Source organism: Cicer arietinum, chromosome 6, assembly GCF_000331145.2.
Source record: "Cicer arietinum cultivar CDC Frontier isolate Library 1 chromosome 6, Cicar.CDCFrontier_v2.0, whole genome shotgun sequence".
NCBI classification, from domain to species: Eukaryota; Viridiplantae; Streptophyta; class Magnoliopsida; order Fabales; family Fabaceae; genus Cicer; species Cicer arietinum.
Genome location: NC_021165.2, coordinates 68861018 through 68881378, shown reverse-complemented (window position 1 = coordinate 68881378; position 20361 = coordinate 68861018). Strand labels below are relative to the sequence as shown.

Below are 20361 nucleotides of genomic sequence, written 5' to 3'. Positions count from 1 at the left end.
ACATTTTACCAGAAGCAAAACTCACATTTTTGCATACGTATAAGAGGCAAGAGCAATAACGAGCAGAATCTGTGCTCGACAAGCATACTAACTTTGAAACAAAGTTTGCGCATCTAATTAAACACTCTTAACATATAAATTGATTTTAAAACAACATACAATCATGGTTTACAACAAGCATGCCATCAAACATTATTTAAATGCAATTTGTGAAAATTCCCTTCGAAAACCGAAAAATGGTTTTATCTCCTAATCTCTCATGATACAAAAAAAACTTAATGTAAAGAATTCACAATTGTAGAATAAGGAGTAGTGTTTCAAAGTCGTTTTCTGAACTCCTCCTGACTTTAAGCTCCTCGGTTCAGTTCGTTTTCTCTTGGCTGAGTCGGGTTCTTCCTTGCCTAACCGAGCTGGTCGGATTTAAAAAATGGAGGGACGAATTTGGACATGCAAGAGGGGAAAACAATTTTCAAGTGTCTTAGGAACCTTTTGGCTCTAAAAGATTTGAAGAAAGGGAAATGGAAGGTTTGAAGTTGAAATGAACAGTAACAATGGAGAAAGGTTTTGGGGTTGCACATGGGAAGAAGAAGAAAGGCCAGAAAAATGGATGGCTTTTCCGGAAATGACATTAAGGAGGGAATATGGAGGAAATTTCCTTCCTTGTCATTTGAATTTATTCTAATATTATCTTATTGTCCCTTCCTTCTTTAATTAATTTTTAAACAATTTTTAACATTTCTAGTTTAATAATTTCACTTACTAAATTCTAAATTGATATAATTATTTTTATTAGTTGGATTATTACATAGGGAGTAATATATAAAGTCATTTTCTTCTTGTGTGAAATGAGTCTTCTGCTAGCTATTACATGAACTTTAGGATTTGAATAAAGTTGCACTATCAAAATACCCCCTCTATGACATGCTCATAGTTTATGTGGAAAAAATCTGCTTATCATTTTAATGTTGGTCCAAAGCATATTTTCAGTTTAACTGTTTTCTTCGGTGTTTACATAATAAGCCAAGGAGTATCAATCCTGACTTTATTTTGTAATAGTCTCAGTTCTAGGTAGTAGAAACCCAAAGTTCTATGAACTAATTCATACCATTACCATATTAGAAAAAACTACCTTACATTTACGTTTTCCGATTCTAAAAACTTCCACTGCATTTTGTATGTACAAGTAAAATTCAGTAATTACATTAGTATTTATTACAAGTTTCATTTTGTGAAAAAAGCTATTTTGTTATCTGATGATGCCTTGTTCTTTTATTGAGTAAATTACAATAATAGAACTATGATAGAACTCACAAACCATTGACAAGTATCTTGCGGCTGATTATAAAAAACTCTTTAGTTTTAAATTTCTAAATAGTTAGACCATGAATTACAAGACACTTTTTTGTGATAAACAATGTCACAATTAGTATAGTATTGATTCTTGAGAAATAATATTTGACAAACAGGACAGTGACCGTAAAATTTGTTTATTATTTTAATATGTAAAAAATAATGCAGCCAAATTCTCCACTTAAGGGGAGGATACTGAACTTTTGTCTGTATTTGACAAATGCAGTATATAAAAGCTAAACTTTAGAAGGATGATCTTGAATATCCAATCCATATAGCTGGAAGTGGAAGTAATTGTCCATGCTTCATCTACCCTTGTTTTTAAGCCACTTTTCTGCCCTTCATTGGCCAAGGTAGTTTTTCTTTTCTGTCTTATTATGAAATAGTGTTCTAACTCTCAACTCCTTCTACTTTAAATATTACTTTTTCTTGGTCAAGAACCTAAAGACTAAAGTTAAAAATTACATTATTAGAATTTAAAGAAGGATGGTTGGCCATCACTCTGCCAAATGTTATCTCAAACATATTCATCTTCTGTTTTGCAATTTTTTTTTTCTGGAAAATTATCACCAATTGACAGGCTTAAAAACAACAATGATTTATATATAAACTTTACATTCTTAAGTGAATAAGTCATTTTCGAGTATAAAGGGAGTAATATGGATGCGATGAATATCTACTATTTAATTTATCCATTTTAGAGGAGACAATAGTAAAATAATAGATAATAGACAGAAAATATTGTCTTTCTCTATCACATACTTTTTTACATGAATTTTGATGTAATGGAAAATCAACTTATTTTAATGAGTGGGAACTTCCTGCTAGCCACATGAATTTATTGGAGAAATTTCACTCTCCACGCCATCCAAGGGACAAAATCTATGTGAATGGTTTTATGCAAAAAGCCAACCACTATAGTCATGGGGATTTTGATCTTCACCAAGAAAGGAAGGTTGTATGATGTAATATGTTGATTGCTGTTACATCTCTAGTGCTTTTTAAAGAGGAGATATCTCTTATCCTCCAATTTATGATGCGGATTTCCAATTAGAGCATAGGATTTTGAACAAAATAAGAGGACCATTAAACTTTACTTGAGGCTTACTTCATGTTAAACCAAAGTATTCTTACGCGTAACTATAGAGATTAATCACTTATTATAACTGAGATCTATTTAAAGGGTTGACATCTTTCATCATATATTTTTTCATATGCATCGGTTGGAGATGAGACCTCAACTAAATAGTTAAAGGATCCAAACATCTACCGCCTATGCCACACCATGTTGGTTACTTAAATTACTGATGAAGTGGTGTTCCCATTTTCATCTTATATCATGATGTTGCACAAAACATAGGTTATTTTTTCTGTTTGTGGAAACACATGCACCATGCACTACTTAGTAAAATGCGTGGACTAATCACATCATATAAATATAAAGCACCTTTTATCCAACAAAAAAATAAAAGATAAAATTGATGCATATGAAGCAATTTATTCCGTACAAGCATCATGTTCCTAATGACTTCATATATTTAAGTGAAAAAATCAAGATAAATAACAAGTGTTGTATTCTGAAAAAATATACAAAATTGTCATGGGGTTGTTTCTAGCACACTTAGTGCAGGGTTTTGCTCTCACATTTCTTGGCCTATGGCACATCATCAACACTATAAAATCTTACATTGTGAAGGGTCCTTCCAATTTCACTGTAAGATTCTGGTACCAACTTAATACATCTCAATTCAAACTCAAACACTTGGAACTTGTTTCAATTTTATCATTTTCCATCCTAGCAATTCTTATACAAATTCTAGATTTCCCTTATTTCCACTATGCTTTTAAGCTTGATAACTTTGAGCATGCAACTATGTTCATACACCTTGCTTTGTTTGCTGGTTTTTCACTCTCTACTGAGTTGACTGATTCACTTGAACTCTTCTCTGGATTTGTTGGTATACTTGCATCCTCAGTTTTCAGTCAAGAGCTTTTCTTACTCCATTTTCATTCCACTGACCATGTTGGACTTGAAGGCCATTACCACTGGCTGCTACAGCTCATAGTTTTTGTCTCACTTGCATCAGCTCTGGCTGCAACCATTTTTCCCAACAGTTTCAACGCAGCCATCGTGCTTTCCGTTTCGATTATCTTCCAAGGATGTTGGTTTATAAACATGGGGTTTATGTTGTGGATTCCTGCATTTGTTCCTGAAGGATGTGTGATGAATTTGGGTAGGGAGAGTGGTAGTGAAATTCACGGAGCAGTCACTTGTGGATCGAAAGAGGCAGATTTTCGGGCTAAAGGGTTAGCCAATTTACAGTTCAGTTGGATACTTTCTGCTATAATGATATTTGCAGGAGTTGTATGCTTGAAATTGGCCAAAAAATGTACCATTGTTGACAGGTTGGAATATGAGAGAATTCAAAGTAAAGTTATGGATTCCACTGTGGTCAATGAAGGTTTCAAGCAAGCCAAATAATATACCATGGTTTGTACTTTTTTAAGATCTTGAGGATATGCAAAAGGCATGGGATTATGTGACTCAATAATCTGTATTATAGTGTGTTTTATGCTATTTGCTTGAATTTTATAAGTTTTCAAGAAATCATCAACTAAACTATTAGCTATACAATGTTGGAATAGTTTAGAACTATATGGTGTCTATTTAAGTCTACTATGGTGGACTCAGTAAATGTAAGAATCATCCTCTGGATCTTAATTTATCATAATGAGATACCAAATTGAAAACCACACCTATGATGATGCTAAAATACATTGATTAATCTCAAAAGTGCAATATTTCAATGTTTGTGAATTTGTTCTAACAAGTTTCAGCTGAAGTATACCAACTTCAGATTAATGAAACTTTAGAAATTGATTGTAACACTTAGATTATAGGCTAAATATAAAGATAAACTAAGTCAGGATTCTATAGGTTAATTATAATATAATTGCCTATGGATTTACTTAAAGTGTTTCCTCCATCCTTTTTAGGCTCCTTTATTACAAATTTTATAAAAAAATTGATATTAAATAATTTAGAGGTTATTTTTTAAAACCTCTACAGAAAAACAGAAGTTATTTTATGTTTCTTTATCATAAAGAAAATTATTATTTTTTAAGTATCTACGTAAAATAATTGTTATAGAAACTATACGATTATTTTCAATTAATTTTTAATTTTTTTTTCTTCTATTAAATACTTTTCTTTTTTTTGAATTTCTAAGAAACACATAACATAACTCAGGAAAAATAAGATTACTATGGCAAATACCTCTAGAGGATGAGAAATCTTCAAGAACTTTCATTTTAGGACTATAGATGCAGTGTCAAATAAGGGACACAAAAATGGTAGGTATGTCAATATCTACCAAAATGTTTTTCACAAAATCTACACAACCTTCATGCCAATAGTGTTTTAATGGTCTTGTAAGAGACATCACATAAACTTAAGACTATTTGTGTATTTTAAAATAAATGAAACGGAACGGAGTAGAATAATACAAAATAAAATAGAGGCAAATTCTCATGATTGTTTTTAAGATTATTTGTGATTGTTAAGACTATTTGAAAATACATTTTTATGATTGTTTTTAAGTTCCTAAATTTAAAATTTGTAAAATGCATTTTATTTCAGGCAAATTTTTGTATTTAACGTCCATTATTGTATATAATTTCCATGTTTATGTTAAGATTTGTAATGATCATTAGTGAATGCATTCTGTAGAAATTGTTTGAATGAAGTATACGAACATCTATATTGCTAAAATATATTTTATTTAATACCTATTATTTCATTTAATTTTTATATTTATATCCTTAGAGAATTTCATTTTGTGTTTAGAGAATTGCACTGATTATTTTATTTAATATCTATTATTGCATTTAATTTTCTTTTTTTATATGTTTAGAGAATTGAAAACATTTGTTTTGTAGATTTATTTCAATATTTCAAAAAATTATAAAGTTAATAATACATTTTAAAAATTGTTATCATTTTTATTTGATTTATTTCGAAATTGAAAAAATGGCTGAAAAAAAAAACAAATTAACATACTCCCTCTTGCTACTATTATAAGCATAGAAAATTTATTAATTCATAATATTTAATGTCAATAGTTAAATATTTAACATTTAAAAATGATAATTTAGTAAATTTAACTTGTATTCACCATGAAACCCAAATAATTAATTGCACTTAACTATAATTTTTAATACCCATAAAAAAGTAATTGTTTAAATATGTATTTGGTTCCTGTAAATATAACATTTTTTTTATTTTGGTTCTCGTAATTGTTTTTTTGTTTACATTCTTGTAATATTAAAAAAAAAAATATTTTTGGTCTTTAACATTAAGGGACTAAAGGACGTTACAAAAACGTTAATTAACAAAGATTTTTTGTCCTCGTAAATATAACAGTTTTCAGTTTTAGTCTATCAAAAATATTTTTTTTGAATTTCATCCCTACAATATTCAAAAAAATTAGTTTTTGTTCTTAACGTCTCTGATGAAATGCAATAATTTATATAGTTCTTTTTATAAGATACTTCCAAAAATTTATAGTTAATTATTTTTATATGAACCACAATTAGATAAATTATTTAAGACGCGAGATATATTATTGTCTAAATAAATTTATTTAATTATTTAAATTATTTAAAAATGTTTGATTTGTGTGTAATATTATATAATATCAAGCACATGTTATGTTACTATCAGCATAAATTTTACCTTGGAAATATTTTTAAAATTATTTTTTGAATAAATTTGGTTTATGCAACATTTTTGTAATCTTATAATAACATAGTCATTGACATTACATTTTAATTTAATGATATGTGTATGGTGTGTTAAGTTGTATGTACATATTTTAATCTATATGACTATATTCCATAGTATTTGTAATTTTATATTCAAGAGAGGGGGATAATCTTATCCAAAGAGAGAATAGAATTAGTTTGTAGCTTGTGTAAGGGCAACTTAGTGATCATTACAAACACCAAATTACTTGATAAGTACCGATTACACATTTCCTACTTTTCCTACTTTTCCTACTTTGATTAGTTTTTAATTGATATTGAAAATTGATTTACTATAAAGATAAATATTTTTTATTTTAAATTGCAAAGCAAGGTAATAAATAATTTTCACATGATAATTTATAGAAGTCTATTATGAAATCAATAACAAATTATTGTTTTTTATTTATAAATTTATTACTACATTAGTTATTATTTAGTAGCTAGAAAGAGTTGTAAATTGTTATTTGTTGTTGAATAGAAGTATCCATAAGTGGAGTAGATACTTTGATATATAACGAATTAAAAAGAGGAGACATTGATTCATTGTTTTTCTTAACATAATTAGATGTGAGATTTTTTTTAACTGAAAAAGAAAATGATAAAGGGTTAAACCTAGTGATAAGGGGTTCGAGATCTTTTAAAAAATAGTTAGGGGTTGGATCTCCAAGTCTTGTGTATGTGGAAAATCTAGTTGGTAGAAGATAATTTGTGTTTTGTGCCCATCATGATCTCTGACATAGATTAATAGATTAATCATTGATAAATGATAGTGGATACTTTTAATATGGTTAAAAAAAAAATTATATCTTAAACAAAAATACAGTATGTATTAGAAAAATATTATTGATTTATATTCAAATCCCCCGCCTCCCTAATTTAATTTTTATTTTTCATAAAAAAATAATGGTGAAGAAAAATATATACTTTTAGATAAGATCATCTATTTATTAAATATTTATAATGTGTGTCTTGTATTTTAGATTACATGACACTGAAGTATATAGATTCATATATTTATAATATTTTTTCATTGTAAATTTTTTAAAAGAAAAAACTTGAAATGGGATATTAATTTATTTTAACGCATATTAAATTTTATAAATTTGAATAAAATTTTAATTCTTATAATTATAGTTTTTTATTTTATTTTAATCTCTATAAAGTTTTTGTTTGAATTTAGCGTTAATAAATTCAAAATCTATTGCTTTTAGTCGGGGGACGGTATACATGACCCAATAAAATAAAGCAATGTGGTTTAATAAGCTGCCACCAAGAATTAAAAGCAACAATTATTTAATTTGCAGAAATTAAATCTGAAAAAATACTATCATTACACAGACTAAACTCATGTTTAAATTAAATTTTTATTATTTGATTCATTTCCCCTCAAACATCACTTATGCATTCACTTACCATTACTATAAAACAACACTTTCATTTAATTCCAGATTTGATTTTTCACATTTTTCCTATCCATTTAGATTTGTTTTGATCCTATACTTCTCTTATATTAAGCGGACTTGGAATAATTAATATCACTGAAAAATAATATAATATTAGTTGCAATATTTATATTTGCAATGGTTAAAAGTATGAGACATACATGAATTCCTAAAAATTATCTTTTATCTATATTTATAAATTGTTTGTTCATAATATTGGTAAATGTAAATGGTTAAAATAATTAATATAAAAAAATGAAATAGTTACAATTTTGCAATAAATTTTAAATGTTCAAATAAAATTTTACAATCAAATTAATACATAATGAATGTGACTATAGAAGAAAATAAGTAATAATAGAAACGGAAAAGTAAAAATAATATAAATTAATACATAATGAATCTCTATAGAAGAAATTAAGTTTTATATTAAAAATAAGATGAAAGAATAAAAAAGTAGAAATATCCAAAAAGAAATTAAAAAAATGCACAAACAAAAAATTAGAAAGAAAACACCTCTAACCTATGAAACATGGCTACTTATCCGGTACGTCCTACTGTCCTCGTGGATACTATGTTTTTTCTTATTTTTTAAGGGTATATTAGTTTAGGAGGAAATATTCTCAAAGAGACTAATAGACTAAAAACTTACTTCCTAATTCATTTCTTCATAATGATTAGAATTGACCAATGTGTATATTTAACAAAACATAACAGGAATATTCTAACAAATATGCATATAACTCACTATAATATATCAATCTAAATCTTTCTAAAAATTATTTTCTTCCATCACCTTTTAAAGTTTCCTTTGACATCATTTGATTGTGGAATATTTGAGACATCTCAAATTACTGATGAACCAAATTAGTATTTAGTATTTAGATTAAACATAAAAAGTTGTCATATTAAATCGTATAGAAGATGATAAATCATCAAATAAATTCTTAAAAGAACATTTGACTCAAAAGTTAACACACAACAAAAATATTGATCGACAAAATAAAGGAAAACACCTATTAATTATCATAAATTTTCACTATTACATTTGTGCTTTAATAACTACATGTAATGCTTATTTTGAAAGACCGGAGAACTCTAGAAAATAAATCAAGTAGTTAGATTTAAAATTGTAATTGTAATATAAACCAATCAATTTTCACTATTACATCTGTGCTTCAATAACTACATGTAATACTCACTTTAATTGTAAAACAATTTTTTAAAGAATTATTTTAAATTTTATTTTTCTTTAATTATTTATCTCTTTTTTAAACTTAACTTTAATTCTTAATATATTAAAATTAAATTCGGACGTTGTTGTGTTGGAAAGAAGGAAATATACTATTTACAATTTTGATTTATCAATTTTATGAAGTATCTTTCTATTATGTGATTTATATATTTTATAAATGGTTGGAGTATCTCTTGTTTTCTCTTAATTCATTTTGTTTATAAGAAAAATAAAGTTCATAATTTTTTTGTTGTTGTGAAAATCAAAATATATTCTTTAATATTTAATAAAAATAATTAGAATAATCAAAATTATTGGAACAGACAAACAAAAATGGGGTAACTAATAAATTAAAAATGTATTTTTATCATGGAATTCAATAATTACAATCAAAGTATAAATGAATCTGCTAAAACGCTATGTATATATAATGACTTTTTTTAACCTTTATCAGTACTACTTGTTTTAGTGCAAGACATTTTAGAGGTAGATTATAGATATAAATACATATTTAAATTGACTATTTTGACTAATAAAATTTAAAAGTTGAAAAAAAAAATCTAGAGTGGAAAAAGAAGTTTTCAAGAGCTTGTAGTTGTTTTTGAAAAAGAAGTACCCAGCCCATAAAATGATATTTGAGCAGCCCAGCCCAGCCCAGCCCAAATTATGAACAAGGAAGGTTAAACCCTCAATGGTTGTGTGGCTGCTCTCATCAATCTCAAACCCAAACCACCACAACCACTTCCAGTCGTCGACGATGAGCGTTCCTAAGGCGGTAGCAGCGACGATCCGATTGAGAGTTCCGGCAGGTGCCGCACGTCCAGCGCCACCAGTGGGACCAGCGTTAGGTCAATACCGACTTAACCTAATGGCGTTCTGCAAAGACTTCAACGCACGAACTCAGAAATTCAAGGCAGATACTCCAATGTCGGTTACAATAACAGCTTACAAAGATAACACGTTTGATTTCACAGTTAAATCTCCTTCCGTCACGTGGTACCTCAAGAAAGCCGCCGGCATCGAATCGGGAAGTACTCGTCCAGGTCACGTGACCGCCACAACTCTTTCACTTCGGCACGTGTATGAAATCGCTAAGGTTAAACAGTCCGATCCTTACTTGCAGAACATGCCTCTTGAGTCAATTTCCAAGTCTATTATTGGTACTGCTAGTAGCATGGGAATCAAAATCGTTAAAGACCTTGATTGAATTCATCAAGGGAATTCAAACTTTGCTTTTGCGAGTTTTGGAATAATATTGTTAAATGTTGTTGATTCTGTTTCAAAATGCAGCCATGTTTTGCTCTGTTTTTCATATGCTTACCATGGTTTTGTTGTGTTTTTATGTCTTCTGTTGAATACAATACAAGTTTAGTGGAAGAAACTGAAACTGATTTGTAGGTCTTGTTTCTATAAAGACTTCAATTAGGGTGTGTTTGGTTGGAGGTAGATGAAGGGGAGGTGTAATATTTTTAAGTTTTTATGTTTGATTTAATTTTTAGGAGGGGGAAGAAGAGGGAGCCAAAATCCCTTCTAGAATTTATTTTGCTTTCTCTCCATTTTGGGAGGATTTGGAGGGAGGGGAGGAGCTCCATGTAACTTAAATACCATTAAAAATCCCTCTCTTCCCTTTGAACCAAACACAAAGCCATTAAAAACCTCTCCTCCCTCCCCTCCTTTGAACCAAACTTGTGTCCTTGGAACAGACAAACAAAAATGGGGTAACTAATAAATTAAAAATGTATTTTTATCATGGAATTCAATAATTACAATCAAAGTATAAATGAATCTGCTAAAACGCTATGTATATATAATGACTTTTTTTAACCTTTATCAGTACTACTTGTTTTAGTGCAAGACATTTTAGAGGTAGATTATAGATATAAATACATATTTAAATTGACTATTTTGACTAATAAAATTTAAAAGTTGAAAAAAAAAATCTAGAGTGGAAAAAGAAGTTTTCAAGAGCTTGTAGTTGTTTTTGAAAAAGAAGTACCCAGCCCATAAAATGATATTTGAGCAGCCCAGCCCAGCCCAGCCCAAATTATGAACAAGGAAGGTTAAACCCTCAATGGTTGTGTGGCTGCTCTCATCAATCTCAAACCCAAACCACCACAACCACTTCCAGTCGTCGACGATGAGCGTTCCTAAGGCGGTAGCAGCGACGATCCGATTGAGAGTTCCGGCAGGTGCCGCACGTCCAGCGCCACCAGTGGGACCAGCGTTAGGTCAATACCGACTTAACCTAATGGCGTTCTGCAAAGACTTCAACGCACGAACTCAGAAATTCAAGGCAGATACTCCAATGTCGGTTACAATAACAGCTTACAAAGATAACACGTTTGATTTCACAGTTAAATCTCCTTCCGTCACGTGGTACCTCAAGAAAGCCGCCGGCATCGAATCGGGAAGTACTCGTCCAGGTCACGTGACCGCCACAACTCTTTCACTTCGGCACGTGTATGAAATCGCTAAGGTTAAACAGTCCGATCCTTACTTGCAGAACATGCCTCTTGAGTCAATTTCCAAGTCTATTATTGGTACTGCTAGTAGCATGGGAATCAAAATCGTTAAAGACCTTGATTGAATTCATCAAGGGAATTCAAACTTTGCTTTTGCGAGTTTTGGAATAATATTGTTAAATGTTGTTGATTCTGTTTCAAAATGCAGCCATGTTTTGCTCTGTTTTTCATATGCTTACCATGGTTTTGTTGTGTTTTTATGTCTTCTGTTGAATACAATACAAGTTTAGTGGAAGAAACTGAAACTGATTTGTAGGTCTTGTTTCTATAAAGACTTCAATTAGGGTGTGTTTGGTTGGAGGTAGATGAAGGGGAGGTGTAATATTTTTAAGTTTTTATGTTTGATTTAATTTTTAGGAGGGGGAAGAAGAGGGAGCCAAAATCCCTTCTAGAATTTATTTTGCTTTCTCTCCATTTTGGGAGGATTTGGAGGGAGGGGAGGAGCTCCATGTAACTTAAATACCATTAAAAATCCCTCTCTTCCCTTTGAACCAAACACAAAGCCATTAAAAACCTCTCCTCCCTCCCCTCCTTTGAACCAAACTTGTGTCCACTTCCCCTCCCTCCCAAACAGACCCTTAAGTGATTGTAGCATAAGCTTTTCTTTGTTTTAGTGTTTTATATATAAACTATTTCTATAACAAAATATAAAATCTAAGTCGAACAGTTTTCATGTAAGTTATAAATTATTTTCATTTTCTCAAATTGTTATCGGTGTGTCTGAGTATCTGCGTGTGTCAATGCATGTGCTTCATAGGTCGTAAGTTAGTCTCCCTCCCAAGTGCTTATGCTAGTAAATAAGTTCAAATAAGTCAACTCTAACATATCCGTAATCTTATTGTTATTTGGCTAATTTTTATGAATGAATTTGACAATTAGAGATGATTAGTACATGGCTAGGATCTTTCTTCTTTAGCTTACAGTGTCTTGCACTTATGTAGTTATATGGCTGTTTGATATTTGGTTTGGTACAAGAGTTGTAGTGCTGAATTATTCTGGTTAACCAAGTGTGATTTGTTCTCTTATGGCTAGAAGATAGCAGGGTATGAAAAGAAACTAATTGCAAGGATGCTTATTAGTATCTTCTTGTACACGACAATTATCGTTTAATTATGAGACTAAATTGAAACCAATTATCTGTTTTGGATGTGAATCACAACATGTATTTCATTATGATGGCAACTTGCCCTTAAATTTTGTGAAGCCAATAACTTTTATTTTCATTTAGTTTATGATTTGAATCTTGAATTATATTGAAGTTTGTATTTGATGTTCCATTTTATGTTTTTTCTCTGTATGCTACATGTTTTTACTTAAAATGACATATTTTTATCTCAAAAAAATAAAAAAAGAAGACACATTTTCACCAACCATGATCTTATAATTCATAATAAAATTCGAGTCACAATTCATAAGAAAACTGTTCCAATTCTTAGTTTGAATCACAATTTCGTAACTATCAACGCTTGTCTAATTATGGGATATGACAAAGTAGGCTGCACATCAATGCACTCTTGCAAATTAATAACAGATAAAGGGAAATGAATTCGAAAAAGTATGTCAAGTTTTCAACCAACTGATAACCACAAATTTTATCAACATTCTTTTGAGTTATTAACTACTTTTTGTTACCACACTAACATTCTTGTGTTATTAACTACTTGACATGAGTTAGAAATAGTTTAAATTATCATAAGTAAATGCCAATAATTTTTCCCCTATAAGATGAGAAGAGCAAAGAAAGGGGATTGCAGGAATCAGGATTACAAGCAATAACCAGTAAGCACTTTCACATCAGTAAAGAATTTTCAGGGTAGTCTTTGGTGCATGCAGACGTCAAAGGCTAGCAGGAAAAACAAGGAACCCCTATAAAGCCAAAAATCAAGGAGTATATCGTTTTCTCATGTTAATGGAAAATATCACTTTGGCCAAAAATATATATGCTAAAATGACGTTTCACAAAAGGACGAAGAGAAACCAACATAACAAATGGACCCGTGATGCAAAAGAGTTCTACCATCCGAGATAAAATACAGACAAGGAGAAACCAATTTAAACAGTCTTTTCTTCTATTTAGTTAAATCCCTTTTCATACAAAACCAAATTGATATCTATTATTTTTCACCAACCAACTCTTCAACCAAAATTGGAAGTTGCATGTTACATCAGTTAATAACGTCATCACAAAATGACGATATAATGAGAATCAATTAACCAACTTAGAAAATTTTCACCTTTTGTTTAATACTAACTTATTCAAACAAAACCTTGATTAACTTAGTTAATATACTTACTTGATTACAGAATTTTCCAAGACATAATGTAAATCAAGTTAGTAGAAAAGATGAATCTGAAAGGCAAAAAGACTCCAACGCGAATCAAGCTGAAATAGTGGAAGAGAAGCTCTTAAACATAACTTAATTGAAAGGAAAAAAAAAGAAAAGAAAAACAGAAACAACCTTCTTCAGTTTCTGATATAAGCTAGATTGAAACCATCTATTTACAAACCAAGCAAACCGACAACATGCTAAAAACTATGTTACACTGAAGTCATTCTGAAATGTCGGACATGAAAGGCGTCTAAGTTTAGATCACAAGCCGATCACACAGAAACATGCGATACTAATACTTAAGTTTAGCTATGGTCTATCAGAAATGAAGTTAATTTCCATGCAGTTTAGTTGAAGTGAGGTGATGCTGAAAGGGACTGGTTAACAGTTTAGCTGGCCTCACATGTTGGTTTTGCTGCAAAGGCGGCGGGCTCAACGGTCCTTCATCCCCAGTAATACGAAAAACAGTAACTTGCAGCACTACATCCTTCGTTCCGAGCAGCTCAAACACACAGACATCGCCTTCCCCTAAATTATTCTCTAATGAGAATTCAAACCATCCCTGGCTTAACTTAGCTCTACCCCCTCTATAAAGGCAGCGAACCGGCCACTGCCTCCCATCCGAGATTTGAAGTTTGATAAATCCTGAAACGCCGTTCAAATGCTTCTCTGCAAAACAGGATGGAAGATACTGGAAAACCGAAAGAATTTAGTATGCAAGATCGAAATGTTGAAGAAGAAGGAAAAAATGTGTTGCGTTGAATTCAAGGGATCACCATTATGCATCCTCTATATAAATAGGAGGGCCGCAGGACAACGCGGCAGAAAGGATTAGTTGGTTCAAACTCTTTTGCTGCATTAATCGCTTTTTCTCGTTCTTCAGCTGTCACGGTTCTTTTCCTTGCAGATGCACTTTCGTAAAATCTATTACGCATTTCTACCTCGTCTTCATGATCAGAAGAAGGTTCCTGGACATCTGTACTTTCACAAACTGTATTGATTACATACTTTCAATTTAGATAACCAAATCGGAGAAAGAAAAGTCAGTTATAAACTTATAAGCAATAACTAAGACCTGATTTCCGCTTCTTTGTAGCAGATTTTTTAACCTTTTCATCGATAGCCGCTCGCAGCTTCACTTCTTCGGTAGACTTTTTAAACTCAACTACATTAAACTGGAGACCTATATCTCTGGTCAAATGGTTGTCTACCGAATTGGCGCTTCTGGAAGAAAGAGTATTCCCACCGTCTCCCCAGTTTATGCTATTAAGTTTAGATGCATTGAACAGATTCTGTAGGGCTGGAGGCGAATGAGACTTGCCGGGTGTGAATTTATCAGCTGATCCAGAAAAAGCTTTGTTTTGCAATGGGCCAGGAGTAAGTTTTGAAGGCATCGAATCCAGTAATTCAATGGAATCTTCGTCTTCCAATTCTTCGAAAATCTTAAGACATTTTGCATAGTAAGGCCCTTCCTTACTGCTTTGTGCGGTCGATGATTGATAGTTAATCTCAGAAGTAGCCAAACTGAAAATATTAACATTGAAAGACGACTTTCCTTCGTATCTAAAAAGTAACAAGTATCCAGTACTGATGGAATAGCGATGAACAAATTCATTCCAACCATCACGGAACCAAAATTTGTTGTCTGACTTTTTTAATCCTACACGCCATACACTGCCATCAGGAACTGTGAGAGTAACGATTGGAGAAATCTGGCCCCCATATTTTCTCATAAAATTATCTGGAAGCCTCTGCAATTCATAAATCAAGTTAGGTTCCAAATGTTGGCAAATTGCTACAATATTACAACACTGCATAAGCTGTTTTGCACCACGACGACAAAGTTTTTAACTCTAAACCTGGTTTTGAGGTGTTTGCAAAACTGTAACAGTGTTATCTTGCACTTAGTCCAACAAGATTCAAAACTACACAAATCACATAAGTCATAAGTACACCACAACAACAAAAACTAACACGAAATGCTTTGCTAATGAAATATCAAATTGAAGACCAAACCATGCCATGACAATATAAAAAAAAAATTAATCATTTCACAAAGTGCAATATACTATTATTCTATGTTTATGAATTTGTTTTAACAAGATCAGCTTTTAAGTAAGCCAAGTTCAGAATCAAGTGTTGTCAAACTAGAGATACTTGAGAATCTTTTTAAAATACAAATGCATGGGGTTTAAGTATTAAACTCAATTTGAGTGACAGGGAAACACAAAACTAATGTTCAATGCATGAGTAAGTGTTTTGCATTTTCTAGAACCAGTGGCAAAAGAAATAGCTTGTGCTCAATACAAAGTAGATCTCTGAAGCAAAACACAAAAACTATTTATATTTACTTATTGAGCTTGAAAGGCTTTTAAAAAATCTGACAATATTTTTGGAGGATTTTTAAAAAATAAAATAAAATAGAGAAAACTAAAAGGCTTGTATATGTGTGTGTACACTGTTGGAAATAGGACATAAAATTAGCCAACCACACTTTATTGACTTTAAGTTCAGGACTAATTTCAGGTCAGACAACCCAACAAAGTATTGAATCTCCTAAAATCTTAAGACCATGACCCCAAAAAATTATGATTTTTATTTTTTTATATCTATTTTTTAAAAATAAAACTTGTTCTTATAAAAAAAAAATCTAAACTTGATGAAAGAGGTGACAAAGTTTGGGGGTGGTGGGGGGAAAGGAAAAGCAAGACCCATAATTCATGCAAAAAATCTAACAAAATTCTTTCACTCTAACAAAATTCTCATAAACCAAATAATAACCAGCCACTCCAAAAAATAATTCATGCAAAAAATCAACTAGAAAAAAAAAAGTCAAAAACCAAAAATAAAAAACAACACTCCAAAGATTAATAGAAGAAAGGGAGAGAAAATTAGGTATACCAGTTGCTTAGCTTGTAGAGTAGAGGGTAGAACAAGCTTGTGAAATGAAGGACAAGGCATTTTCCGACACTGAGAAAAACCAAAACAAAAACCTTAAAGCATTTGATGGATGTCCCTTTGAATCAAAGTTGAAATCTTTTGAGCTCTAGTTAGTTGAATTGCTTCAACTTTCAGATCTACTTCAACATCACTCACTATACCCTTTGCATTTTGCAAGCTTCTCAGCTTTTTTGACTAAAACAATGGTTTTTTTTTTGTTTCAACTTTTTAAAGGGTTATAAAAAAACACCCCACCAAGAAAAAAAAAGGCATAAAATTTGGCCTAATAACGAGTTGGTGACTCAGTGAGTGAGCACAAAATCAGAGGTTTTCCCAGTTTGGAATTTCCAAACAACTTTCTCATTTCCAGTTTTTTTTTTAAAACCACTTTTGTTGTTTCCGTTTGGAGTTTGGAACAGAGCGAGCCGCTTGTTTTATTTTATTTAAAGAGTTTTGTTATTTTTTACTTGTTAAATTAAATAAATATACCTTCATCTTTAAATCTTAACTCTTATAATTTGGAAATGCTAATACTACTAGATTTAACATTTTGTCTTATGTTTGAACTTAGAATACTGCAGTTTGTTGTGTATAAGTTTATGATATATTTATCACATCTTCTAATACCTATATATATATCTTGGTCATGTAAATATAATTTTTCTTCTAGTCATGTAATTTTTTAAACATCTTTTTAGTATCTATATTTTACTCAAGTTATATAAAAATATATATTTTTTTTATAAAGTTTTGGTTTTAGTTCATGTAAATATATATTTTTGGTTTTGGATTTATGTAAATATTATTTTAGTTTTTATTTAAAGGAATTAAAATTAAATATTCTACATATTATAAGAATTTATTTTAATATAAATAAATTTTGCAAAAATAAAAGAGTCATGCTAATATGTGCTTTTATATATTCATAATTGTACAAATAATAATTATATTTTTTTAAAATAAAATATATATTTTTCATTATAAAATTTATATATTTATTATATTAACAAATGACATAAAGGAACGTATTAGCATTTCTCAAAATAAAATACCAAAAAATGTATAGTTTCATGGATTAAAAATTTTAAAAACATACTTTTATAAAGACTAAGGCCAAAAAAATCGTAAATATATATTTATTGTTTTCTTTTGATTTCTCTAAAATTTATTTATATTGAAATTAATTCATGTAACGTATATATATATATATATATATAATATTTAATTTTTGTTGTCGATTTTTAATAAATTCTATCTACAAAAGTTAATTCTATTTCAATTGTGTCCGATATTAAACACAGTTTAGTAATATCATTTATCAGTTCAATTAAGACTTCAAAACTAAAATATTTGATTTTAGTGTACCTATAATATGTTCTACATAGAAATTAAAATAAATATTACGCATATATTACGTGAACTAATTATAATATAAATACATTTTATAAAAACTAAAGTAAAAATGTAGTACAATTGTAAAGATAAAAAAAATACAAGTCTAAATTGAAAATAATATATTATGTTAAATTAAATATAATATTTCGGATTAAAAGTAGGAAGTTTATAATTGTATATAAATTTGTTTTGGTATTTACATTCATTTTACAGGGAAAAAGAAAAACTAGGATCATGGATAGCTGAATACAATTTGGATTGATAGATATTATATTTGAACATTTGAAATCGGGATTTATTATGTTCAGTTAATGGTCGAGCAAACGTAAATATTTGAATTGGGTTAATCATACAAATGATTTCCTATATTGTTGTGAAATTGTGTTGCAAAATATCATTTTCTGTTTTGTTTAAAACTTATTAGTTCCCTATAATTTCATGTGATTCTATAATTGCACGTTACTAATAGTGGAAACAAATAAATGCTAACGACACCTCCATTTATATCCCTCTGTTTAAAAGAAAAAACAACAATGCGTTTCTTAACGAGGTAATAATAATGTCGTGAAAGGAAAGTGCATTAATTGAATTTCTTTTTGGTGTTAATATATATATATATATATATATATATATATTGCAAGAGGTTATGATTTTATTTAACCATCGTAAAAATTTGGGAAGAATTAATATTAAACAACGTACATTAGATCGGACAATAGATCGGTAAAGACATTAATTTAAGGTTCAACGGTGGTTGACAAGAAAAAGTTCATTGGTTGTTCAATAGTGCAATTGGGATTGAATTTTGATTAATTAAATAATTTTTTTATATATAATTTCAATAAATATAGTATTTTCATGTTGAATCATCAATTTTTTTTTAATCTATAAACGAAATAATAACCTAACAATTGATAATTAATATTTATCAATTAAATTAAATTATAGACAAATAACAAATATATTAAATGTTAACTATAACTATTATATTTGTTGACAATCATGCTATTTTATAAGTTTACCGGCCAAGAAAAAAAAGTTGTTTATATTATTTTAATACTAGTGTGTCATACTCAGAAAATTGTCTATAAAAGTACATATAAAATCTTATACTTGTAAAAAAGTGTTTGATTATATAACATAAAATAAAAACAAATACCACACGGGTATAAAAATATGGTTGAGAAAACAAAAATAATCCTTAAATTAGTTGATATGGAGTCACAAGCAATATTGTATAGTCGTTAGCAAGGTTTAAATCAATGATGACTTTATATTATCACATAAAATATGGTTGATACAAAAGATTAATTTGTATGAAATACTTTACTTTTACATATAAATATAGTTGATTTAAAATATTTTTATTTTGATTTTGATTTAAAATCCAATATATTATTTATAAGGTTTAATTGAATTGATAATGCAATATTATTAGGCCGAATACTTCACCCAAATTGATTTAAAAAGATTTTCATAAATGTTAAAAGACAAACAAACCAATAATATTAAATTAAGATTTCACCATCTTTATATTTATTCTAATACAAATCAATTTTTCAATTTAAAACTAAAAAAAACTATATGTGATTTGTCAAAATTAGTTATAAATATAAATCTCTTTTGATTAGTGAAAATAATAATAATTATTATTATAACTATTATTGTTTCAAAAAACATCTTACTAAGACAAAAAAAATAAGAAATGTTACATTAGAACAACAAATACTACTACATCACGTTCAAACAATAAAATAATATCTAAAATGCAAAAAAAAAAAAATTAAATTTGTGTAGAAAATATTTATTTAAATAAAATAAAAAATAACAAAATAACTTAAATGGGCTATTTTAAACGTAAAATCACATTTAATCGATCAACAAGAATTGAGGGGACTAAAATAAAGTCAAAATCCAATATATTGATTATAGGACCCTATCTAATGCAACAAAATATCATAAATTATTATAGATTGCAACAAAATTTGATCTCCAAAGAATTGTATAATTCGAACATTTTTTAAGTGGTTAGAAGGTCACTTGCTTCCTACTACTAAAAATGTTAGGAAAATTTTTATGAAGACAAAAAATAAAATTTTAAATCTTATAAGCACTTAAAATCTATTTACCTCTATGTAAATATCAGTTTTTTTTTAATATCGGTTTTTAAACTTTTTATTTGTTAAAAAAATAAAATAAAATAAATTGCAAGCCCATACAAAATGATTTAAGTTAAACATAAAAGTACAAGTCCATACATAATGACCCAAATGTAAAGTAAATAAACAATTTTTGGTGAGGCATAAAGCCCTTCTTTAGGGCTTCACTTGGGCCCAGGCCTA

The 20361-nt window shown here is 29.3% G+C and overlaps 4 protein-coding genes across 6 annotated transcripts; 3 read left to right on the top strand and 1 right to left on the bottom strand.

The window, feature by feature from the left end:
- The first annotated feature begins 2568 nt into the window (after positions 1–2568).
- On the top strand, positions 2569–4104 carry LOC101508591 (uncharacterized). The gene has a single exon (XM_004507315.4). The coding sequence runs from the start codon at positions 2951–2953 to the stop codon at positions 3830–3832; it is 882 nt and encodes a 293-aa protein (XP_004507372.1). The 5' UTR covers positions 2569–2950; the 3' UTR covers positions 3833–4104.
- Positions 4105–9497: 5393 nt separating this feature from the next.
- LOC101508268 (uncharacterized) lies at positions 9498–10254 on the top strand. Its single transcript, XM_004507314.4, has one exon. It carries the CDS (start codon positions 9524–9526, stop codon positions 10037–10039), a length of 516 nt encoding a protein of 171 aa, XP_004507371.1. The 5' UTR covers positions 9498–9523; the 3' UTR covers positions 10040–10254.
- A 624-nt stretch (positions 10255–10878) lies between these two features.
- Positions 10879–11634, top strand: LOC101507954 (uncharacterized). The gene has a single exon (XM_004507313.4). It carries the CDS (start codon positions 10904–10906, stop codon positions 11417–11419), a length of 516 nt encoding a protein of 171 aa, XP_004507370.1. The 5' UTR covers positions 10879–10903; the 3' UTR covers positions 11420–11634.
- A 2098-nt stretch (positions 11635–13732) lies between these two features.
- LOC101507442 (B3 domain-containing transcription factor VRN1) lies at positions 13733–17066 on the bottom strand. Of its 3 annotated transcripts, XM_073369764.1 has the most exons (5): positions 16586–17066; positions 15544–15609; positions 14760–15435; positions 14461–14675; positions 13733–14375 (listed from the first exon to the last, which is right to left on the bottom strand). In XM_073369764.1, exons 3-5 carry the CDS (start codon positions 15415–15417, stop codon positions 14016–14018), a joined length of 1233 nt encoding a protein of 410 aa, XP_073225865.1. In that variant the 5' UTR covers positions 15418–15435; positions 15544–15609; positions 16586–17066; the 3' UTR covers positions 13733–14015. The 3 variants fall into 3 exon arrangements, with proteins under 3 accessions (XP_073225865.1, XP_004507368.1, XP_004507369.1); XM_004507311.4 differs by lacking the exon at positions 15544–15609 and having other exon boundaries at positions 16586–17065; XM_004507312.4 differs by lacking the exon at positions 15544–15609 and having other exon boundaries at positions 14461–14660; positions 16586–17064.
- Positions 17067–20361: the final 3295 nt, after the last annotated feature.